Source organism: Fusarium oxysporum, chromosome 3, assembly GCF_000149955.1.
Source record: "Fusarium oxysporum f. sp. lycopersici 4287 chromosome 3, whole genome shotgun sequence".
NCBI classification, from domain to species: Eukaryota; Fungi; Ascomycota; class Sordariomycetes; order Hypocreales; family Nectriaceae; genus Fusarium; species Fusarium oxysporum.
In genome coordinates this window covers 599541-623737 of record NC_030988.1, presented here as the reverse complement: position 1 = coordinate 623737, position 24197 = coordinate 599541, and the positions used below count along the sequence as shown (strand labels likewise).

At 48.1% G+C, this 24197-nt stretch overlaps 9 protein-coding genes across 9 annotated transcripts; 4 read left to right on the top strand and 5 right to left on the bottom strand.

Moving 5' to 3' along the window:
- FOXG_12464 (uncharacterized protein) lies at nt 1-1974 on the top strand (the record flags this gene model as incomplete). The annotated part of the gene is made up of 6 exons (XM_018392258.1): nt 1-42; nt 510-784; nt 985-1265; nt 1321-1512; nt 1566-1791; nt 1971-1974. 6 exons carry the CDS (start codon nt 1-3, stop codon nt 1972-1974), a joined length of 1020 nt encoding a protein of 339 aa, XP_018251803.1.
- A 2932-nt stretch (nt 1975-4906) lies between these two features.
- Nucleotides 4907-6873, bottom strand: FOXG_12463 (uncharacterized protein; the record flags this gene model as incomplete). Its single annotated transcript, XM_018392257.1, has 6 exons — nt 4907-5375; nt 5564-5666; nt 5729-6440; nt 6488-6581; nt 6677-6752; nt 6849-6873. 6 exons carry the CDS (start codon nt 6871-6873, stop codon nt 4907-4909), a joined length of 1479 nt encoding a protein of 492 aa, XP_018251802.1.
- Nucleotides 6874-8960: 2087 nt separating this feature from the next.
- FOXG_20909 (uncharacterized protein) lies at nt 8961-9296 on the bottom strand (the record flags this gene model as incomplete). The annotated part of the gene is made up of 1 exon (XM_018401232.1): nt 8961-9296. One exon carries the CDS (start codon nt 9294-9296, stop codon nt 8961-8963), a length of 336 nt encoding a protein of 111 aa, XP_018251801.1.
- Nucleotides 9297-10228: 932 nt separating this feature from the next.
- FOXG_12462 (uncharacterized protein) lies at nt 10229-11094 on the bottom strand (the record flags this gene model as incomplete). Its single annotated transcript, XM_018392256.1, has 3 exons — nt 10229-10491; nt 10645-11009; nt 11081-11094. 3 exons carry the CDS (start codon nt 11092-11094, stop codon nt 10229-10231), a joined length of 642 nt encoding a protein of 213 aa, XP_018251800.1.
- Nucleotides 11095-12485: 1391 nt separating this feature from the next.
- On the bottom strand, nt 12486-12730 carry FOXG_20908 (uncharacterized protein; the record flags this gene model as incomplete). Its single annotated transcript, XM_018401231.1, has 2 exons — nt 12486-12574; nt 12682-12730. The coding sequence occupies 2 exons, from the start codon at nt 12728-12730 to the stop codon at nt 12486-12488; spliced, it is 138 nt and encodes a 45-aa protein (XP_018251799.1).
- Nucleotides 12731-13503: 773 nt separating this feature from the next.
- On the top strand, nt 13504-15550 carry FOXG_12461 (uncharacterized protein; the record flags this gene model as incomplete). Its single annotated transcript, XM_018392255.1, has 3 exons — nt 13504-13786; nt 13879-14516; nt 14738-15550. 3 exons carry the CDS (start codon nt 13504-13506, stop codon nt 15548-15550), a joined length of 1734 nt encoding a protein of 577 aa, XP_018251798.1.
- A 1897-nt stretch (nt 15551-17447) lies between these two features.
- FOXG_12460 (uncharacterized protein) lies at nt 17448-18767 on the top strand (the record flags this gene model as incomplete). Its single annotated transcript, XM_018392254.1, has 1 exon — nt 17448-18767. One exon carries the CDS (start codon nt 17448-17450, stop codon nt 18765-18767), a length of 1320 nt encoding a protein of 439 aa, XP_018251797.1.
- Nucleotides 18768-19838: 1071 nt separating this feature from the next.
- FOXG_12459 (uncharacterized protein) lies at nt 19839-20243 on the bottom strand (the record flags this gene model as incomplete). Its single annotated transcript, XM_018392253.1, has 1 exon — nt 19839-20243. One exon carries the CDS (start codon nt 20241-20243, stop codon nt 19839-19841), a length of 405 nt encoding a protein of 134 aa, XP_018251796.1.
- Nucleotides 20244-23184: 2941 nt separating this feature from the next.
- On the top strand, nt 23185-23349 carry FOXG_20907 (uncharacterized protein; the record flags this gene model as incomplete). Its single annotated transcript, XM_018401230.1, has 1 exon — nt 23185-23349. The coding sequence occupies one exon, from the start codon at nt 23185-23187 to the stop codon at nt 23347-23349; it is 165 nt and encodes a 54-aa protein (XP_018251795.1).
- Nucleotides 23350-24197: the final 848 nt, after the last annotated feature.

The following is a 24197-nucleotide window of genomic DNA, read 5'->3' as shown; positions in this document are numbered from 1 at the left end:
ATGTGTACTTCTATACAAGGGGCTCTGGTCAGCCCAGCTTTGGTAGGTATACGGTACCAGCCGAATCATTTCGATCATGCAAAAGCCTCTTCCTCAGGCATGGTTGTTGAGTGGTCATAGCCGTCTCTGAGATTTTGCTCCTGACAAGATCGAGAAGGCTCTTGCCACAGTTGGCCCGATAACTTTCGCATGGTTATTGTATCTCGTAACTATACAGGCAATTGGGACCAGAAGGAAAAGTGGTACGCAGCCGAATATCGCCATGAGAAGATTCCTGATGATCTTATAGAGGAGTGCAAGAAAGCCTTTGCAGTCTGTCCCAAAGGTCGTCTGCCTGCCCTTCATCTGCCTCACAAGAACCATTTCATTCCCAAAAAGCTCGAGGTTGAGAAGAAGGACATGGATGAGTCGGCACTGAATCCATGAGTTCTGCGCAATGATAGGATTGCCAGGACAAGGTGGAAGAAGGATGATACCTTCTGGGTTCCTCGCGCTAACGTCATTACCAGTTTGAAGAACCGCTCATCTATGCTTCGGCAGAGAACAATGTCAAGGCTCGACTGTTCTCTGACCTGGTCCGTGGCGCGGTCGAGGAGTACTCATACGACGCGGAGCTGGCTGGCTTACAGAACAACATAAGTCTCGACTCACGCGGTCTGTTCTTGGATGCTAACGGCTACAATGATAAGCTGCCTGTGCTCTTGGAACAAGTCGTCACAACAATGCGAGACCTGGATATCAATGAAGACCGTTACGAGATTATCAAGGAGCGCTTGACCCGAGGGTACAGCAACTGGCAGCTACAATCCTCCTACCATCAGGATGGCGATTACACCAATTGGCTCAATACTCCCGAGCGGGGCTTATAGTAGAGGAGCTCGCAGCAGAGCTTTCGAGCGTCACATTCGAAGGTGTCAGACTGTTCCAAGAGCAGATGCTTGGACAAGTTTTGATCGAAGTGTACGTGCATGGTAACATGTACAGGGAGGATGCTCTTAAAGCAACCGACATGGTTGAGTCCATTATGAAGCCGCGAGTTTTGCCTAAAGCACAGTGGCCTATCTTACGGTCACTCATTGTGACCGAGAGTTCCAACTATGTCTTCAGAAAGACCATCAAGTATCCTGCCAATGTCAACCACTGCGTAGAGACTTGGTTTTATGTCGGTAGTAGAGAGGATCGCGATGTTCGAACCAAGACTCGACTTCTGGATCAGATGCTCCATGAGCCAGCCTTTGATCAGCTCCGGACTAAGGAGCAACTCGGTTACGTCGTCTTGAGCGGATGTCGATACTTTTCGACGACTTATGGTTTCCACAGAGTTCCTTGACTCGCGTATCGAGGCTTTCCTCATGAGATATGCGGACACTCTGGAGAAGATGAGCAAGACTGAGTTTGAGGACCACAAGCGAAGTTTAATCGTCCGGCGTCTAGAGAAGCTTATAAAACTGGATCAGGAGTCCCAACAGAATTGGTCCGAAATCGAAAGCGAAGAATATGATTTCGAGTTTCGTAGGCCAAGAAAACATGCGGTCCAAGCTTGTGAATATACTATTCATTGGTAGCCCAACGCGATGCCGCCCGGATTAGACAGCTAACCAAAGCTGAAATCGTGGATTTCTTCAACCAGAAAAAAGCCGATGAGAAGCTCTCACCCGGGGATGCTATGAAGACGGCCGAGGAAATCACTGACGTTGGACTTTATAAGGCCGGTCTTGCTGCCAGCTCAGGAGCCAGATCCGTCAAGGACATTACCATATACAACCCCCCTTTCGACAGCCCCACCCTTTCGTCAAGCAAAAAAAAAAATAGCACCACCAAAATTCGTCAACTTCACTTAACGTACGCGATAAGCGAGCGGCACAGACAAGCGAGCGGCACAGCATACTGTACAGCTAGAAATAACCTACCCTATAGGAATATACTTTTTAAATAAAATAGCTAAAAATCTAGAAAAATTATCTTTAAAGATAGTATAGTTAGCTTAATAAAGGGATATTTTTATAAGATTTTTCGCTATTTTATTTTATATAGAAACCTTAAAATACAGTGTATTTTACAGTATAAATAGACTTTAAAGTTTATAGCTATGTAGAATCTTTTTTAAAAATTTAAAAAAGTTCATATAGCTTATTTTAAGACTTATATATAAGCTATTAGAATCTTAGCTATTTAAAGCCTAGTTTGAATTTTAAAGAATTATTTAAAAACCTGCCTTTAAGGTGATAAGTGGGGTGTGCCGCTCGCTTGTCTGTGCCGCTCGCTTATCGCATACGTTATACGAAATTTGGCCAGAATAAATAGCTACCTAAAAGAAGCTTCTTTTATTGATTATATAAATGAGTGGAGATAATTATTTTGACCTGTTGAGGATGTGCTGGGCACGCGATATATGCAAGTCATGCTATTGAAATATTTTCAATATGGTCACTAACCTCCTCACCGCTCTTTCTCGTGATTTTTGATCTTTACCCTCGACAACAGCAGAAAAATGCCTAAATCACGACTTAAATGGGAATATACAGAGGACGATATGGCTGACGCCATATTGGACATTACCGATCATGGTTTTTCACCCCCTCAAGCGGCCCAGAGAAGAGGAGTGCCCCGAACGACCCTCATCGATAGACTTAACGGCCGTGGGGCCGCTGAAGACCAGATCCAGCCTCGCCGACGTTTGTCCAAGAGCCAAGAAGATAGGCTCGCTTTCTGGATACTCCGTCAGGAGTCTTTGGGCTATGCTCCGTCCCACAGTCAGATCCGCGCTTGCGTCATGGGCCTGCTGAGACAGCAGGGCGAACATCCCGACTTAGGACGTAACTGGGTGATCAAGTTTATCAATCGCCGCGCAGACCTAAAGACCAAGATGCGTAGACGTCAAGAAGCTAAAAGGTTCGACTCTTTCACACCTAGAGCGGTTCATTGGTACTTTGATATCCGGGATGGCCAGTATGGCTGGATCAAGCCTGAAAACACCGTCAACGTTGATGAAGGCGGTATTATGACTGGTTTCGGCAAGTATTCACCTCTATTACTTGTCGGTGCTTGCATTTTGACCGACTAATTCTCTTCATTCAGGCCTAGATAGCTTAGTTGTTGGAAGCGCGGACCCGAAGCGCAAGGCCTTCCTCAAGGGACCACAGACTCGGAATTGGACTTCATTCATCGAAGCTGTCACTGCTGACGGCCGCGCTTTAGTTCCTGGCATAATCTTCAAGGGGAAGGAACTGCAGAAACAATGGTTCCTTGACGAGTTCAAGCAGATAGCAGACTGGTATTACATAACTTCGCCCAACGGGTGGACTGATGACCACATAGGCATTGAATGGCTTGAAAGAGTTTATCTGCCCCAGACTACACCTGCCGACGAGTCAGACGCGAGACTGATCATCTTAGATGGTCACGGAAGCCATGCAACAGTATGTCCTCCATTTTCCCCATCTCACGATCAGTGCTGAGTGGTGGAAGGATGAATGGATGGCCACGTGTTTTTTAAACAATGTTTATTGCTGCTATCTACCAGCACACTGCTCTCATGGACTCCAGCCACTGGACAATGGAGTATTTAATGCGTCGAAGGCTGCATATCGACGAGAGTTGGAAAAGTTCGCTTCGTTGACTGATTCCGCTCCAATGGACAAGGTCAATTTCATCAGGGCCTACGCCAAGGCTCGCCGAGTTGGAATGACTAAGAAGAACATACTGTCAGGCTGGAGGGTCACTGGCAACTGGCCGATTTCGCGTTCCAAAGCGCTGCGACACCCTGAAATCCAACGAGACAGGCCAAACAGCGACCCAAGAGTGACTCCTGAACCTAGGCCGTATCTTGGCTCGGATGATACTCCACAGACGAGCCGTCAAATTCGAGATCTTGGGCTGAACAAAACACCAAAGACGCGGAGACGGTACAACGTGATAGCCAAGGGCTTTGAGGCTCAACAACAGACAGTAGCGGCGCATACGCAGAGGATTGCCAGCCTAGAGGAAGAATTGGCTCGGCTGAAGAGAGGGAAGAAGAGGAAGGCGGTACCGAATCCTAACAGGCGTTTTATGACTCTCGGGGAGACTTTAGCTGTTGGAGAAGCCATACCTGAAGGGGAGACTCAAAACGAGTCTGTCGTGGTGGAATCTGTCTGTTCAGACGAGCGAGAGTCAGAATCAGAGGCTAGCTCGGTCATTGAAGTGAGAGAGGAAGCCGTACCTCAGCAACGAACCACGCGGTCAGGACGGCTTATTAAAAGACCTAAATTCTAATAGAGATAGTTGTTCGCTATTGTGAGATGAGATATTTTGCACATGTCCCTCATTTTGGCCGAGTTGTTTATAAGTGAAGTTGTCCATTTTTGGTGGTGCTATTTTTTTTTTGCTTGACGAAAGGGTGGGGCTGTCGAAAGGGGGGTTGTATATGGGTAATGAGTATGAAAACCCGGATGCAACACTTTAGGGGGTGTTAGGTTACGTTCCGTCCTGGAGTATTTCTGGGCTCACTACTTGAATGTCGATCGAACTTTGGTGTGAATTTGTCTATGATGTGTAACCGATCTCTTCTTTCCACTAATCAGAGTCGAGAGAAGTGAAGAGTTGGTAGCGTGTCCTTCGTGTGATTATGAATGGGACTGTCGACGCCTTTATGTACAATACGAAGAGGCAAGGCTCCCGATTAGCCAAGACTAGCAAGGTCTGACTTCTGCTACGAGAGAAAAGTTTGCGACGCATTCGGAGTAAACTCTGGGTCAAACATGACGTAAGCTTCAGACGACAGTGGAAGCATCTAATGTAATCCAGCTCGTTGTGCTCTTATGTGTCTCTATTCGCGTACGACCGTTCAAGCGTTCTCCCGCGAGACAGAGTTGAGATTCATTACATTACAGACTAATCTAATTAATGAATAGTTGGATTGGTGTATTTATCGAGGCGTTGGGTCCTCTTCCAACATACAAGCATTTTCAAGCATGTTGGTCCATTTCCCGCTTGTCCCTGCGTGACTATGCTTGATATGCCGTCTAAAGTGATCCGCGCGAAAGAACTTGCTCGATGACCTGCATTCTCTGAACTTGTGCACCTCTTGCAAATGTTTGATACGCTCCTGCCAGTCCTGGTCCGTGGCGTGTCGAGGTGCATCACCACCAGTCGCGACACCTGTATTAGGGACACGTCCCGACCGTGGGAATTCACCGCCACAGTAGCCGCAGATGTCAGCTTCGCCAGGCCTGTTAGCAGAATCATGAAAAGCCCTGTCATATCCGGAGAGAGTTGAGCATGACCATGAGTGGCGGCGTTTGTGCAGCGATTTCTGGTGTCGCTCTGCCTCGTTCTGGTTCTTGAAGCGGTTTCCGCAGGATGGACATTGGTGTGGCTTTTTAGCCTCGTGGGCACTGATTGTTGGTTAGCTTTGAAACATATACAACAAATCCTATCATCCCGAGCAGTCCCATTCAAAATGAGACTACTGAGTTGAAATCTGACTTACTTGAGTTCCTCAAGCGTCTCAAACCTCTCGGGCTTCTTGGGGCAACATCCGCACACGAAGGAGTCCTGCACCTTAGTTTCGCCAGGCTCCTACACTTCAGTAATCTTAAATGTGCTTGCGCTCAGTATGTCCTTAGAGCAAATTGATCCTAGATCGGACGCGGAGGTCCGAGGGCTTGGGTTGGTAAATATAGTACCTGTGTCAGACGAATTGTTAGCGTGAGTGGCAATCATAAACAACAAAAGCGAAGAGACTCACTGGGCTTTTTGGTATCTGAACAAAAGGTGGTGTACAGAATGTGTAACTTCTCCTTCTTTGGTATGTCCATGTTGCCACGGCATGGCAGACCAGTCATATGGTTCTTCATATCCTTCTTGCCAAATTTGGCATAACATCGCAAGCAAATGACCACACCATGGTGGCTCTGGTCAACAAAATCATCGTCCCCCCATGTAAGCAATGAGCAGCATTTGCTGCAGTTCCCTCCCTTGTTGCTGAAGTTGTCGTAACTATGACAACTCGCCAGGTACCCCCAGCTACGGGGGCCGTAGTTGGGATGTATTCCACGAATCAGGCCATGATTATTGGCGACATGTGCAACAATATGAGATATTTCTTTTTTCAGTCCAAGGCATGCTTTCCAACCAGGTAGAATGAGATTTGGCTTATATAGTAAGAAGGGACAAATCTTGTCTACATTCTGGAAATCATCGGGCGTAACCGATTCGCGTGATTGGCTCTGTGCTGATTCATCTTTTCTGGGGCTAATTGAGCCGGTACCACCAGCAGCATCAGAAGACCGTGTAAAGCTCCGAGTTCGTCGCTCGGAGTCTGGCGGTCTTGTTTGAGGCTTTGGTTGTTTGTTGAATTTCGAGTGGCCCTCTACACTTGGGCTAGGTCTTGTAAGAGCCTCCTCATTCTCTTCTACTCTTCGTTCGGGTAGGCCTGGGGGAGTCTGTTCAAGGAATACCTGCGAGATGTTAGCTGAATAGGTAGAATCGCGGCTGCTTGGCATACCTGTTGAGTTGAAGAAAAGTGAGCTCCATAGTTTCTTTTTGAATAATCTCGATCGTCAACCTTCGACTCCAGTAGTAGGACGGCTTCACGCGCGCTAGTTGTTGGTCAGCTTTGAAACATATATGACAAATCATGTCATCTCGCGCAGCCCCATTCAAAATGAGACTGCTGAGCTGAGATCTGGCTTACATGAGTTCCGCATGCGTCTCGAAACTGGAATTCATTGTAAAAGCGATCGTATTCAGTGGGAATATTGTCTTGAGATCTGCGATCAAAATAAGGTTATTTGGTTCATCCAACTTTCATACCAAGCCATTGAAAACCTGAATAGCAGGAATATTTGATAGCTCGTATTCCGTACCTGACAACTGATGGGTAAGTAGCATAACCTTTGTGTTGGTTACTCAAGGTTGAGGTGTTGCCGCTTGGCGGGCAATTTGTAGAATACTCGTTATTTGAAACAGGCACTTTCAGCCGAGGCATCAAATAGATCACAATCAGAATGTAGATGAGATTCGGCCGTGAAATCTTCCGCCATGCTAATGCCGTAACTGCGGATTAATGGCAACCTGAAAATGGACAACTGCGGCTTGGGAAAAAATGTTGGACGAGGAAGATGGGTTGCACCCCATGTCCCGTTTAGCGGCCGAAATCGACGCTTTGTACTGAATCGATAAGGTTACCAACCACGAGGGCCAATGAGAAGGGCATGGAAGGCGGGGAGGGTTCATTCCAGGCTGTCAACATATCCCTGTGTACATCGCGAAGCACAGCCCTTCAAATGTTCCTCATTGAAGAGCGTCCAATTGGAGACTTTCGATGATTACGCGGGGCATTTGCTTCGATGGCCAGGACGTTAAGGCCCCGAAAAATCCAGGAGAATTAAGTGGGGAAAGCCTCTGTTAGATTGGCGGCTGGGAATGGGCTCCACTTCCCTTATTGCAATATTATTCTTGTATCCAAAAGAGGGGTTTCACCCCTCTTTGACAGACTGATCAAAGAATCAAGTCGACGATCAATAACATCACATTCTGGTCCACACTTGGATACACTCACCCCATCGTATTCGTGCGTATCTAACAGCCTCAATTTCACACCAACTGGAAGAGCCTCTGATTGATCAGAAAAACAGGACTAACCCCCTCAAAGTTAGCGAATTCAATGGTTGGAGAGACTCGATAATAAGGATGCAGATGTGACATCAAGTCAAGGCTACGTTTTCCGCGCTCGTATTCGCAGTCACGAGTATGCAGTTAAAATCGTACGTATCAACTAATGCCTTCAGTGAGCTACCGCTTCCTGGATTTGTCTTTGGAACTTTCATGGCTTATAATTGATTTCTTTGCCAGTTCAAATTCTTCGATCTGATGACCGAAGAGTACCGTATATTTTCATGAAATTCGGTAGCGCCAGAGAGAGCCTAGCGTGACCCCACCGGCGCTACCGAATTTCATAAAAATACGGTACTTTTAGGGGTCAGCGCTGGGCAGAGATACTCCCCTTGATACAGCTGCGTACTATACTGATCCGATTTACGCACAATGTCGAGCATACGGCTGTATTCGCGAGGCTATAAAACAGAGGGTCCCCAAGGCGGATGTCGCTATTCCATGCCACGGATTTCTTTTCTTAAGACCTTATGATCAAGATGCATTGAAAAGTCTCGACATTGATCTCGGACTGGGCGATATAGATCTGGATTACCAGAAATCTACTATCGGGGATTAAGAGCTATTGTGAAAGACATCGCATCTTCGGATAGTGGGGTTAGCTCTGAAGGTATCAGAAAGATCCTAAGTAGGGTCATATCGATGAATAGAGCAGGGATATACAACATGGACATCCGGATTGATCATTTTCGTGATGGAAAATTGGTGGACTTCGGCTCATCATGGACAGAGCCTCATGCCCTTTTGGATTCGTTGAAGTCATCGAATCAGCGCGCAGCCCTCGAGTCAAAGATAGCAGATCGAGTAACGATTGAACAGATGGTGAATGACGAAGAGATAGAAACCCGATGGAAGGTTAAAGCGCTACATCCTATACGACTTCGGTCTCAGACCAAACAGTAATAATGTATATTCAGATATATCCTTTCATCCCGATAATCCATTCCAATAATCCAAGCTATTAATTAATGCTGCAAGAGATAGAACAGTGACTAGATGAAATTTGCTTTACATATATCGTGACAACGATAGAGGCTATCAAGAAAAATGGCGACTGGTGAACCTTATAATGATTCTGAGATGTTATTACGTCTAATGGAGCGCCAAACTCGCCAAGCTTATCTAGTGAATGCTCAAGAATGAACTCTTCAGTGCTCCCACTTAAAGTTTCTCAGCCGCATAGTGTTGTCGTTGCCGTATTGGTGACGGGTCAAGGCTCGTGATCATGTGGAATGGCTTGGCGATGACAGTGGGCTTCCAAAGGACGAGGGAGGTCTGGGGCGCCTACTGACATTCGAGAGCTATCAAAGGTTGGGCCAAGAGTGACAACGGCGAAACGGGTTGGGCTGGTACCTGTTACATATTTTGATAGTATAGTTGGTGAGATGAACGTGTTGAGAGCATGCAAGAGAAGAGGCTTGAATGGCAGTGGGAGAAATCTCAGCGATGAGGACGGGGACTAGGGAGTGCTTGGAATAAAGGAGGCGTCGTAGCCCCATGGGATCGAATGCTGAATCTTGATTCGAGGTGGGGAGGAAAGTGGGCGACAGTTTAGGCAATCCAGTCTTCGTGTAGAGCTGGCTGATATGGATGTGTCTGATGGCGAGAGCGAAAAGGCTGGTGCTGGTGGTGTACGACATGAGCAGTAAGTGAGCTGCGAAAATCTGGAAGCGATAGAGGTGCGCTGTGGAAGCTGATAAACACTATTGCAAACGACAGAGTATTTCTCTGGCAGCTAGTCATCCAAAGAGCCCATCTGGATCGTCCTTGAAGACAATCGACGGCGCCGTGCGCTCAGCAACCCCCGATACCTCTGTCCGAGAGTAACGCAAATGATCTAGGCACTCGCATTAAGGCCTAGCCCGATGGATACACACGGGCAAGCCCCACTCTCCCTCTCCAGTGCAGAAGCTAACCAGCTCCCTCCTCCCAGCTGAGGCACACTCAACGTCGACAAAGTTCGCAAGGTCAAGGACCCCCGCAGGAGCGATCCCGATCCCGGTCCTAATTCCTACCAACACAAGCTCCTCAAAGGTCGAGTTCAAGAGCCTTGCTCACGAGCGAACCGGCGCCGTCTTTCCGGTTTTTTACGTTAGACAACGCAAGAAAGAGCAAGGTGGACTCGCTCGACCTTCTAGGCAGGGGCGCATACCTCCCAGGCATCATAGGCGGAAGCTGATGTGAAGTTTACTCGAAACTTATGTCGAAGGTGGCGTGTTTTGAACAACAGGTCTGATGAGAAGCGTCCGCTAGAGACATTGCGCCATCTTCGCTGTACAGCCCGTTCCAGGATCTTGTCATGATGCAAATCAATCAGTCAAGATAGAGGGACAGTAGTCGATTGCGGCTAGCTATTCAATCTACCTATGTCAAATCAATCACTATATCCACATCAGGCTCTCCCAACTCACCCCCAGCGTCATCGTCGACCAGGATGGCTTCGTGATCGTCGGTCTAGGGCGCCATACCGTCTTCCCGATCTGCCTCCTGATCGAGGTGGTGTTACCGAGGAATCGGCGCAACATTGGGAATCCCGGAGCTCGCGCAGGGTGAGCTCCCGCGGGCCGTCTGGTTAGTAGAAGTTGCCTCCTCCACCGGTGACGGTCTTGGCGAGACGCCCGGCGTCGTAAGGTGCCCTCTCCGGGTCGAAGTAGTGGGCATGACCGAGGTCGTGGGGGTCGTCTCCAGGTTGGGCGGCGCTGGTGACGCTGTCAATGCTATTATAGGGCAGAAGCCGCTCGCGGGGTGCTGAGGCGATCATGACGAGCCGCTTTCTGTCCTGGGCGGCGCCTGGGTGCAGAGCCTGACCACCCGCCAACGGACCGAGTAGCCATACTAGGTAAAGTCGCCAATAAAACCGTTCAAGTGCTCTCCGTGACGATCCGAGGGCACAACCTCTTCAGCATCAACGGCCTCGGCGTTTCTGGGTTGGGCAACTGTCGACAGGCGGGGACCAGGAGCCTCCTCTAACGGTAGTCTCTCGCCAACCTCGGCGGAGCTTGTCCCTCGACACCATGATATCGCTCGGGTCAACGCAGGCAAGGGACTCTTTCACCACCTTCACTTGTTTGCCAGATGTGATATCGACGATAACTTCGGTCTGGTAGTCGCCGTCGATTGTGCAGGAGGATTGAGACCTGCGACGTTCCGGTATTCCAACAAGCTTTCTCTGCCAGGCAGACAACGTCTTCTCCCTGTAGCTAGTGGTCAACTGGCATGGTGCGGTAGGGCTGGGTGAAGCACTGGTGCCGTGTGTTGCTGAGGTTGGGCAAGCTTCCGAGGGCACAGGGTGGTTTGGGGGCTTGCGGTCGGGGAGGGCATTCGGCAGATTTCCCGGACTAGCGCATCTATCCCTAAGCCCGGTTAGCCAGATCGACGAGCCACGGTCGAATATACAGTCACCTTCAGGAGACCTTCGTCCTACCTAGTTGTCTCCATGATCGTTCAGCGCCCCTGGCGCACCTTGTGCTTCTCCGCTTCAACCCACTCTAAAGTCTCATCTTACCGTTGTCGAAACGGTAACGGGTCTGCAAAGGACATCTCGAGCTTCGTGTGCTGTGAGGAGACTATATTCGCATCTATTTGGGCCACCAAATTGGGTAGATAGCCCACAACATGCATTGTTCGTGGATGATCTCGTTGTTCAACTCTGTAGAGGCCTGTAGGATCTTTGTGGCCTAACCATTGAGCTCCTCGGTCAGCTCCATGATGACCTTGGGCACGGGCGCCAGTGGATCTCCCTTGCGCTCCTGCAGCATAGCAAGCCCAGCCCCTATCTGTTTCGCCAGGTCGTCCATGATAGTCTCCAACATCTCGTCCCGCTCAGTGCGGCTATCGGAAGGTGTGGTCTCGATTGGGGAATGCCTGTCGCGCCTCCTAGGAGTTGCGCATCGACTCGTGAGGGCTCGTCTCGAAGGTAAGTTTCACCTTGGAAGGAGTGAAGTCGAGGGGAGAATTCGCTGACGAGGATTCGAGGAGGGAAGTCGCCGGGAAGGAGGTCTTGTAAGGAGGCTCGTCTACTGGAGCTCTGGTCGATCAGTCAGGCAAGCAAACGCCGGCAACTCAATGCGTACCTGGTTGCGTAAGGGAAATGCGACGAAGGAAGATGGATCGAGATAGAGCAGCCAGGAAAGAGCAGCGGCGTTGGAGAAGGAAGAAACTCGGTCGCGTTGTGGCTCAGTAGTGAATGCAGAGGAAGAGAGCGTGATGGAGGGAAGTGGAAAATTTGCGGGGCAGTGTAAACAGCCACGTGGGGGCGCAGCAGCTGTTCTCTCTCGGGGCTGGTGAGCCAAAAGCCCCCAATTGCACGAAACACGACATGATGTCGGATAGCAGGCAGGATGCACGGTTACAGTGCAAGCATGGCTATCTAAATCTCAATTATGGCCGGTCCTTTGAGTAGCCACGCGTTAGCCACGATTTTCGGATTAGCGAGGGACAGGAACGTACCATTTCAGGCCGCTTGACCTTTTCAGCAAGGGCAGAGGGGCCTGGCAGGAGACTATGGACATGCTTTATGGTCGCTCGGATTAGCTACAAAGCTTGGTTGGTGCCATTACCTGGTGCCGCTGTCAGCTACTTCCCTTTTCTCACTGAGTCCAAATCGGGTTGTTCTTGCCAAGCTCCCTCGGGCGGCACTCTACCCACTGCCTCGCTTAGCCAGGTGATGGAGTTCTTGGTGCTTGGGATTATAGATGGCTTTGACGTTCAGATCGGCCTGTAGGACATGCTAGATTGTACGAAACTCTCTCAAGCAGTCGGATTTGCTCATCTCGGGTCGACAAAGGTGGCGAGTCCGGCTCTGAGATGCTTGGAGACACCGACTCCCTTCAACCGTTGCCCAGCCCGCTCAAGCTTGTCGTCTCGTATATTCTCGCATCGTTTCGTCGAGGATCGGTATCGTTTTCATCGCTAACAGCTATACCTGCGCATGTCGACAACGTCAGCAGTCGGTCTCTCGAGACGCGTCGCTCCGGCCACCATGTGCAGCGGAAGGTTAGGGCAGGGAATTGGTGGATAACTCACCGCGGGACTTCGGGGCGAGGATCTTCTGCAGGCCAGCCGCGAAGAGCATGGTCGCTGTTGCTGTTGCTGCCGCTTACAAGGAGGAGAGGTGTAGGTTTGAGAAGAACCCAAAGCCGAATCGGGAGCCGGCCAAGTGGAACGCCCACGCTCGGACCAGCCGGCCCCGTACCGGGATCTCGCCTCTCACCCTATACCGATCGATATTAGGGCCAGAATAGCCTCGATCACCTTCTGTCGCAGGCCGGGCATGGTCTCAATGATCCTCAGGAACAACAGCCCTTACTAATCACGCTAGGTGATTTAAAGTAAAACCTGTGGGATGGAATACCCCACACAGGAGAACAATCAATCAACTCACTACTGCTGCTCATTCTGAATGACCCGACCTTCAATCCATTTTAAGCACATCCAGTGCGACACCTTCCTTTGTCATCTCACTCTCTTGGCATACAAGTGTTAAGAAAGTGGCCTTATCTACACCTAAATCCTTAACAAGAGCACAACAAACGCCTCAATCTGCTGTAGACGAAGCCATCGCCGCGGCTTGCGACTGCGCAAAGCGCAGATTGAAACGTTTGTTGTGCACTTGTTAAGGATTTAGGTGTAGATAGGGCCACTTTCTTAACACTTGTATGCCAAGAAAGTGAGATGACAAAAGGAGAAATAAGTACCCTTCCCTGTCACTTTAATCCACCTGCCGTTAGGGCGAACCAGACTGTCGGGTCGAGCAGAAAGAAATAAAATTGCGCGTCGTTCCCCCAATACGACGAAAAATCCCTCACTTCTTTACTCGGTTAATTCTGTTGCAAAACTCTCCCAAGCATGGATATCCGATTTCCATATGGCCCGCACAGGATTGCGCCGCAATGCCAGGCCCCTCCTATTGTTATTCGGCATCCTCACTATCCGACCTACCAGAGCACACTCCTACGTCTTCCCCGTCTCGACGTGGTTAAGAAGAGTGGTCAGTTCGATTCGAATTTTGCCTATGGCATCAGTCATGAGACAGCGCTTTTAGCGTGCCAAATCATCGCTGGAAATGCTCAAGACGCTTTTCTGAGTTACGACCGCTTAGGGAAGCAAAGCGTGATAATGAGCAGTGAAGGTGTGCTGATGCTCGCGGAGTATTATTTGCAAGTTCCTAGTAGTAAGCTTTCTCCCACCGAGACTCTATGCTTTGCTTATGTCTTCTCTTAGGACAGAGTGATAACCTCCCATTCCCAATCATCTGCGACTTTGAGGATTGGCAGTTTCCGCACGGCCACCTTCCAGAGCCATGGCTTCTCATTGAACATGAGCTAATGGAAAACAAATCTTCGATGAACTGCTGCCTTGTTTCCGGTAATAAGGGAAAGCCAGCTTTCCTCGTCCCCCAAGAACTATTCCCCTGGCTTCAACAAAACCGCATGCGCGATTATGTCGCCTTCGGTGACGAACGAGTCGGCTATCAAAGTCGGGCGAATGTCTGTCACCTCCGTGCAGATATTCTGGAAGACTTCAATCATCGCGCCTTCGCTCTCGTGCCAAAGATGACATCTCAGGGCTACCGCCTTATCATGAACTATTTCTCTGCAGCTGACGACCTGTCCGTTCCTGCAAATGTTTTCCACAACCGAATGGTTCACCCACTTGGTGGAGCCAGACTCGAATTCTTGTATGCGCGGTTTGCATATGCTGTTTTTGGGCTTGTTGAGGGGTTTGCAAAGACGACGGTACGACGAGTAACTATTGTTGAGCCTGGGCTCGACGAGCTTGGGCTTCGCACCTGGGTCTCCAATGTGTACTGGAAATTTCCGAACCAAATTGCGGCTCGACGTGCAAACATGGCAAATCAGGTGTCTAAGAAAGATCTCCAGAGAGGGCTGAATTAGATTCCGCGGCTTATCCTGTCACGAAACTGAGTCAACGATTGCCCACAGCTGACGGGTACTCGCCTCAGCTGGCTCTTCGAGAGAAGTCTAAACCCAAAACCTGGAACATGCCGCCTAGTAATCGCGAGCTGGGCCCTTTGTCGTTCGCCAGCTTTTCTACTTTTCCTGAAAATGTCCGCTTGAAGATTTGGGAGGCAACTTGGCCAGATCCTCGCGTGATTGAGATACGGTCACTGCCGCAGGTTGATTCGGATGATATCTATGATTTATCAAGGCTTCAGTTATACGGAACCATTTCAAATTGGCTTGACAAGGATGATTGCGACGAGGATAATGATGAAGAGGACGATGTCGAAAAAGGCGATGCTATGAGTCAAGTCCCCAATCGTGGAGAAAAGTCCAATGACGGCACCTCCAATGGAGGTTCCTCTCTCGCTTCCGGTGACAGCGAGGATTTCGATATTGAGGATGCGCGCCGATTTGGACGAAATCCGAGAACAATATTTTGGCGGATGTCTCGTGAGAACCAGCACCCAATTGCTCTGTCTGTGTGCGCAGAATCGCGTCAACACACGCTCAGGAGCTTTTATTACCTCAGGCACCACGAGCGATCTGAGTGGTCATTCTACCTTGATCCGACGCAGGATGTTGTGTGGCTATCTGACTCTTTGTGGAAGGACATCTGTTTTGACAACGAAGACGTAGTACGACTTGGACGCTCGTACGGCAGCCGACTGTCGCATGTCGAACAGGTTATTGTAAATGCGGAGAAATGGCGAGACTTGGAGGAGCTCAATATTTTACCGTATTTTGGATGCTTGAAGACGATCAAGTTGCTTCTTGACGACAACATCACGCCTCTGGAAATCTCTACATTATTGAGAGATATCGAACTGCGGTTTGGCAATGATGACAGATTCTGCCCTCGTTTCGAGCTAGTCGATAGGCGATATCAAGTGCGCGGTCAGGTTCGGGTGAGAGACATCACTAGTAACTAAACCTTTTGGCCATTACAGCGAGTAAGATAATTCAGGGCCAGCCACATTGAGAATTTTGGTGTTTATAGACTGCTTTACGCATAGCTCGCATTGACTTAACGTCAGCCTCGGTGAACTCAGCGGCCAAACTTATTGAATGGTCTAATTAAGCACCTTTGAGTGAATACCTTTCTATTATAACCGCAAGTATGCCAATCGAGACAGTTATGGTAATAATTTGAATTTCCTCTTACGCTTCTGTTGTTGATGTAGCTAGATAATAACTGCTTGAAGGGACTCATAGATAGTTTATGATGTAGGACTATTTTCTTTATTTTGAGGCTACCTTCTGTTGTCTTATGAGGTTCTCTGTATGTTTTACGGTAGACTGATAGTTATTATGTCTGAGACTTTACCATGAAGCTGTTTGCCTGATTTTCTCTTTTTATCCCGCAATGACTACTCCAACAGGAATTGAGATCGAGCTAACGCCGAGATGCGGTCTAGTTAACCCAAATTGAGGCCCTGCTCCTCAGATGAGCTATAGGTTACGGTTAACCCCCTGCAAAGCACCGATAGCCGGAACGGAATAATTCCGAACCTCCATTCCGCTGTCCAATAAAACGTGATCTAATCTTATCTCTCAAGTCGCAGTGCGTTTCCATCGCGGGAAATATGGGGCGAGAATACTAGACCGTGATTGGTCAAAAACAAGAAACGCAATGCATTTCTGGCGATAATTCTTGAGTAGGAGGCTTGCCCTGAAAACCGTAATGAAAATATTGTAAAGTGTCGGATCCTTAATAGCGGTAAAAGGAATGGCGAGCATTGATAACAATGTGATGATTTATACATCCTTTGAAGTAATTAACTGCTTATAGTGTGGGATTTATAATTTCGAGTGAAACGCTGTCTTGCGTTTGATGTGCCTCTCGGTGTACTGAAATAGAACTTACGTTGATAATCTCCCATATAGTCAGATCTGAGCTATTGTGATAGGTGACACAATGCATTGATGCCTAACGCTAATGCCTAAGCAACACAAAAATACATCGCCATTGTAGACGGCTCTATCAGGACGCTCGAGAGACATCCGCAACTATCAAATGCGTTAAGAAATTCGGAGAAAGAATTCTCTGCTTCTTTATCAAATGGATCTTTGTAATCAGTGTCTTTCTCTTAAATTTGGACATGTGCCAAACAACCTCCCGCACGAGCTATTCACATCTTTTCGCGCCTTGGAGGAATCAGCGACTCAGACGAAATGCCCTTTATGTCAGTTTATTGCCTACGAGTTTAAATATCCTAGTGTTACCGTTTCCGGACACCGTTCTTCATCGCCCGCGAGCACAGAAGAATTGCGCTCGAGCCCTGTCACAATCACGGACTCAGGACCCGCGGATCGATGGTTTCTGGTCAACTGTTCTAACAGCTACTTTCAAATTTCATGTTCTTTGATTCCCCGTAAGCCCCAAACAACTATGTTCAAGCTACGAGTGACTCATACTAATAATTTGCGTTCTTCAGAATCACTTCAATTGTATACCAACAAATACCACGATCCCTCTGATACCCACACAGGATCACAACGGAGCTTAAGTCTGGCTAAATATTGGCTTCAAACATGTGTTGAAGACCATCATGATTGTTCTGTGTACTGCGGAACATGTCCTACCTTGTTGCCGACACGTGTCCTTTATCTTGGATCGATTGCAGCCGACGAAGATCCAGTTCTACAAATCTCAAATGGGCTCATGGCTCCTTATGTGGCACTCAGTTACTGCTGGGGGAAGAAACCATTTATCAAAACATGCCGCACTAATTTTGGCCAAATGCAACAAGGTATCCCAATCCAGTTGCTACCAAAGACCTTCCTAGATGCGATTGCTGTTACAAAGGCTCTTGGCTGCGACTACCTATGGATTATGCCCTATGCATCATCCAGGACGATCCTGAGGATTGGCAGCGAGAATCCATCAAGATGCGCGATGTTTATAAAAATGCCCTGGTCACAATATGCGCACAAGACTCACCAAATCCTTTTGGGGGCTGCTTTAGCCGGCGCGATCCTTTAATCCGCCGACCAATAGTTCTACCTCTTTACAACGAAGAGGGATTGCTTGACGGGGAATTGTTCTGGTCTCGAGATGTTGGAGTACCAAGTGGATCACCGGGTCCACTGGGACCGCTCGATTATCGTGCTTGGACCCTGCAGGAACAAGTACTTTCCGGTAGAGTTCTTGCGTATTGCGAAGGGACAGTCTTTTGGTTCTGTTCAACGACCGCACTATGGGAAGCAAAACCAATTTGGGAGAAAGACATCCAAAGGCTGTCAGACTACGCGAAGTTGAAGCGACTTGTTATCAATTATGATGCATGGCCAGTATCACGAATGTTACGATCCGCCAAGAAGACGAGAAGAGCGGCTTACGATGCTTGGTACGACTTGGTCGGAAAATATTCCGGCAGAAATATAACCAAACCAAAAGACCGAATGGTCGCAATCTCGGCCGTTGCGGAAGCAATGAGTCTTATTCTAGACGACCAGTATGTCGCTGGTCTATGGAAAAGAGATATAATCCGTGGGCTCCTTTGGATGTCAGTGAGAGGAAGAAATGTGCGACCTCGACGAGCAAAAAGGGGGCAAGGCTATGTGGCGCCTTCCTGGTCATGGGCGTCTATTAATCACGGTGCAGTACTGGCTTTATTCTCGATGAAACTGAATTGCGGCATCCTCACCTACGGCAGCCAGATAATTACACCTGAATTCAGATTTCGCCGCTATGAATACATGGAGGAGTTACCTGTTAAAGCTCCAAGCGATCCTGAAATATTGACTGTCCAATGCAGTAATATTGGAACAAGCCCTTTCGGCCAGGTAAAAAGTGGTACTATTCGACTGAAGGGATACACACGCGAAGTGGTCCTGCGGCCTAGGGGTAAGAATCTGTATGACCGCGCATTACACACTAAAATCGGCAAGGCGCATATAGATGAGTTCCGTTTACTATCATCTCGTAAGCTAGTTGTAACATGCCTCTTCATGGCGAGATATGTGAAGGAAGATGAAGAGGCCTTTCTCAGTAGTTCCAAGGACATCCAGCAATTCGGAAAATGTATTTGTTTAGGTCTTGTGCCTACTAGGCTGAGGAAGAACGAGTATCGTCGGATCGGATTGGCTGAAATTGATTACTGGAAGTGGGATATGGAAGAGAAAAGAGAGATTTTCCTAGTTTAATACTATTTATATTATAAATCATGGGGCTTATAGCTTCAAGGCATCTGGCTTTGGTATTACCTCTTGTTTTCGTGTTTGATTCCTCAAATTCGGTCTAGTAAAATGATATCCATATTCACTTACAAGACCTTGTTATCTAGAACAACTTTGTATACCATCTCAACCTTTGGAACCAGCAGGCACCATTCTATCAACAACCTTGACGCAGAGTGTCACCAAGGATGTCTCGTCCATAATGTCCAACATCGTCACCAAAGCCCCTAAATGCATCCGTATCCAATTACGAACCTCCACAGCAGCCAGTGAGTCGATGCCATACACAGAAATTGGCCGATCTTTTTCCAAGGGTTCTGAAAGACGAATCATTCGCAAAGCATTTGTTAATTACCTCTTCTGTAGCTGCTACCATTGGGCCTCTCTCTGTTTCCCCCGACTGCAGGCAATTTATACCTCTATGCCTTATTTTACAATTTAGCCTTACTTAAGGTTTAATTAGTTGCTGTATAAGCCTTTAGGATACGCTTAAACTGTATAAAAAATACTGTGTTCTTTGTTATGTGCAGCCTGGCGCTACCTTCATTACATAGCCGACCTAAGGACTTCTGCAAATATCCATATTTTAAAACTCTCTCTCGCCAATGCGATTCGGAACATGGCGGAGTATACTCATATTATACCTCACTATGGTTGGGCTATTTCGATCATGAATATTATCCCGAATTGGTTTGCAAGATTATCTTTCCACCCTTAAAGCCCGTTCTTGAGTTTAGTGAAGTAAGTTACCTCAACCTTACCTTGACCTTCAGTAGCTAACAGTTTCAGGATATGGTGGTTCAGATCGCAGACCTTTCAAATGGTCTGAACCATGAAGCCAAGGAAACAACTCAACCTACTGTCTTTCATGACATCCTTTCGTCTTTACTCCCTCCATATGAACTCTCACTCGCGCTGCCTAACAATGAAGCCGCCGGGCTAGTTGCAGCATCAACTTACAACGCTACCTAGATCTGCCGTTAGGGCCAGAAGTCAGGCTAGCCTCATCCCTTTTTGTATTTATGAGTCAATCCCTGATCATCCCCCAAGCAAGTCTGGACCTAGTGCCTCCTTCAACTCCAGCGTTTGTGGGTGCAGTTCCTCTGCGTCTTCATGCTTGCCTATCCTGTTAAGCAAGAGTGCCAAGTTGTTTCTACTAGCACGTGTGTCCGGATGCTCCTTGCCAAGCACCTTTTCCATCAGCTCCGCCGTCTGTCGATGCATCTTTACTGCCGCCTCGTACTTGCCTTGAGAGTAAAGAGCCCCTGTAAGGTTGTTCCTGCTGGTAAGTGTGTCCGGATTCTCCTTGCCAAGAACCTTCTCCCTCAACTTCAGCGTTTGTCGATGCATCTTCTCTGCTTCCTCGTACTGGCCCATACTATCAAGTACGTTTGCCAGGTTGTTCATGCTAGCGAGTGTATACGGATGCTCCTTGCCAAGCATCTTCTCGCTCAGCTCCACATCCCGTCAATACATCTTCACCGCTTGTCCATAACTCCCTAGCTTCGAGAAGCCCTCAGCGACGTTAAAAAGAAGCCTCCCTATCGCTTCGCCATCTTTACATTTCTCATCGCTCTCCAACACGCATGCGGTACCCCTCACTCGGTCATACCCCTCTACCGGTCAGCAAAAAAAATAGTCTCCCATATAAAATGCGATTTTTCACTTGCATAGTGTTTGACCAAAAGTGAAGCTATTAGCGTGGGAAAATAGCTGCCGTATTTAAAATTGCGTAAGATTTAATATTTTAACATTCCTTCTCCAGTGACGCTTGCGGTATGACCGTACAGAACTAATGTGGATTGTCTCAAAACGCCTCCCTCATCAACCTCCCTCCGCCAAGTCTCATCAGATTTTTATCTATACCAGCCTTTCAAAACCACGCTGAAAATGCCTCAATTACCTTATACAGAGGATGATGTTATCGAAGCCATGCTGGATGTCACAGATAATGGACTCTCGCAACATGAGGCCGCCCAGAAGCATGGCATGCCCCAGACCACTCTTTCTGATCGACTAAGAGGCATACCGCCTAAATCTGAAGTCACCCATCCTAGCCGGCTGTTATCCAAGTCTCAAGAGGCCAGGTTGATTACCTGGATACTTCGGCAAGAGGCCCTAGGCTATGCTCCATCCCACAGTCAAGTTCGCGCCACCGTCGCTGCCCTCCTACGGCAACAAGGCAGGGAACGGCCTATCGGTGTCCATTGGCTAACCAGGTTCGTGAAACGCCATCCATCCATAAAGAAGAAGATAGGAAAACGCCAGGAAGCATCGAGGTTCAATTGTTTTACCCCGACCGCCGTCAATTGGTACTTTGACATTCGGGAGAGAGAATATGGCTGGATCAAACCTGAGAACACGGTTAACGTTGATGAGGGCGGTATAATGGCTGGATTTGGTAAGTATTTGTCGTTATACCCATTGATTGAGCTAATCTATTGCGAATCCAGGCTTGGATTCCTTAGTTATCGGCAGCAGCGATCCCAAGATGAAGGCCTTCCTCAAAGGCTCTCAGTCCCGCACTTGGACTAGCTTTCTCGAAGCCGTGACTGCAACTGGCCGTCTTCTGAAACCGGGGATTATCTTTAAAGGCAAAGAACTTTAACAACAGTGGTTTATCGAAGAGCTCAAGGAGATAGCCGACTGGTATTATATCACGTCCGACAACGGCTGGACAGACAACCATATCGCAATTGAGTGGCTCAGAGAGGTCTATCTTCCCCAAACACAACCGGAAGATGAGTCCGATGCGAGGCTTATCATATTAGATGGCCATAGAAGCCACGTATCCGTGCGTATCTGCCCGTTCCGGGCCTTCTGAATAAAGAATGTCGCTAACTCAAAATCCAGGATGAGTGGATGGCTACGTGCTTTTTGAACAACGTATATTGTTGTTACCTGCCAGCCCACTGCTCTCATGGCCTACAGCCACTTGATAATGGGGTGTTCAATGCCTCCAAGGCTGCCTATCGTAAAGAACTTCAAAAACTGACAAGCCTGACCGATTCTGCCCCGGTGGACAAGGTCAACTTCATCAAGGCTTATGCCAAAGCCAGGGAAGTAGGCATGACGAAGAAAAACATCCTTTCTGGCTGGAGAGTGACTGGAAACTGGCCGATTTCTCGGCGGAAAGCGCTTATGCATCCAGAGATTCAGTCAGCCAAGAAGGAAACGACGCCTGCATCGGACGGCCCCAGCGACGGGCAACGCGACTCTGATAACACGCCAAAGACCAGCCGTCATATCAGGGATCTGGGGAAGAACAAAAGTCCCTCAACGAGAAGACGGTATTCTGTGATATCGAGAGGTTTTGAAGCGCAAGAGTCAAAGATCGCCTCGCTAAGCTCAAGAGTAGCCAGTCTAGAGGAAGAAGTCGGACGGTTGAGCAGAGGCAAGAAGAGAAAGGCGATACCGAATCCCAACAGGAAGTTCATGACACTAGCCGAGGCTCTAGTGGTTGGTAATACTATTTCTGAGCCAGACCAAGCAGCTGAAGAGATAGAGGCTGTTGAGGATGTAATTGAGGTGGGAGGAGTGGAAGAGGATGAGGGCTCAAATTCAGAGGCGGGAAGAGTTACTAGTTGTACGGACTCGCGCAGGCCGCGCAGTTAAAAGACTAAGGGAATATTAAAATACAGTCAATTCTAATCTTGATCCGAAACGTGAACTTGGTTTTGCTATTTTTGCCAAGTTTTTGCCGTTATGTTGAAAAATCGCATTTTATATGGGAGACTATTTTTTTTGCTGACCGGTAGAGGGGTATGACCGAGTGAGGGGTACTGCATGGTAGATGAAAGTCCTATGATCTAAGTTTAGGGCTTCAAACTTTAATCCTGAACCTTAATCCTGAAGTTGAGGGTGAACCCTCCAATATTCAACACTTTCTTTGTTTATTTCGCGGCTGAGGATTTGCACAGAAATCTTGCGATCTAGCCCATCTATCCATTTGTCCATCAAATGCAATAGGACGTTTGCAGATTGGATATTGACAGTGCTGCTGATTGTGGGCTATGATAAGGGAATGTATGACTTTGAGGTCCTCGCCGGCAGCGCAATAGCGTGCTTCTATGTCACCTTGGTCTGCATCCAGGTTGTGAACTGAAGCATCCTTCAAATGGGGATGAGTCTCTTGAACGATCTTTTGGCTATGTGTCGTTGCCTCTCCGCCATCGATGAACTTACTGTGGAGATCCTGCAAAAGTTCTTTGTAGAGAGAGTGTTGTGAAATAATTTCGTCAGAAGGTTGGCTCCCAGCTTGGGACTGTTTTCACTCCTGTTTAGCGGCACGACAGCACCTAGATATATTGCTTGCCGACCAAGGCTTCCCGCACTCTTCACATTTTTTGGTTATTCTTGGTTTACGCCCCTTCGCGAAGCTCCCATGGCAGTGTCGCACGTGGTCCAGTACGCTCTTGAGTTCTTTTCCTTTATCTCCTTTGCCCTTGCATCCGTCGAGTTTGCACCATCCAAGTTATTTCTCAAAAGCTTGTTTCACGTCATCCTCGTTATTGAGTGTGATAGGCGGATGTTTGCTACTGTTACTTGAGCAGCTCTCGTTTGGGAGCGTGGTCGAAGTCATATAGATCAGATGGTTCGACGAGTTGGTTCAACGAGCAAGTTCAATAAGTCGGTTCAATGAGCTGGTTATTTCTCACATTCCTTAGACCCTACAACTTCCTTTGACTATGGACTACTCGCTTCGTGGGCCTGCCATACCAGCTGCAGACCGGTGAGCGGTTCATACCCGTCTGCCCTGACAATGCTGTCGTTCCGATTCTAAGCAGTTGCCATCCCGACCAGCCATGGATGCATTCCGTTCTCTCGTGCCCTGCAACCTGCATTGCGTGCCATCTCATCATAATGGTGAAGGATATCATCTATAAGGATATTTTCAGTGACACCTTCCTTCAGGCACTACTCTACAGGGAATATAAAAGGATTTTCCTCATCTTTATTGATGAGCGTTAAGAGGCATCCTGCTCTTTCTAATGCTTTCTTGAAGATATTGGCCCATTTTCTCTGGTGGTCTGTAGACTTCTCGAGGAAATCCTCAACTGATGTTTGTCCATGCTGCCTTTACTACGTGCAGATTCTTTGAAATGCCTTTCTCGGTTGGTGGATGTCATTTGTTCGTTGCAAAAGGGCACCTAAACGTAGCATTTCTGATTCTAGTGCCCATGGCCTTGGCTTCTTGACGGGTCGATTATCGATGGCATCCTCGCTATCAGCGATGAGATGCTTTGTGGCAGCCATTGTGAAAGATTCTATATATTGTTGGGCTGAGGGAAAGGCTGTCTGAATGGCTGTCGAGGGTATCACAGAATGGCCGGGAACAAATTGCGACGTAAAAATGGGTGGGACGTTTTACAGTGAGTGTCAAGTAATAATGACATG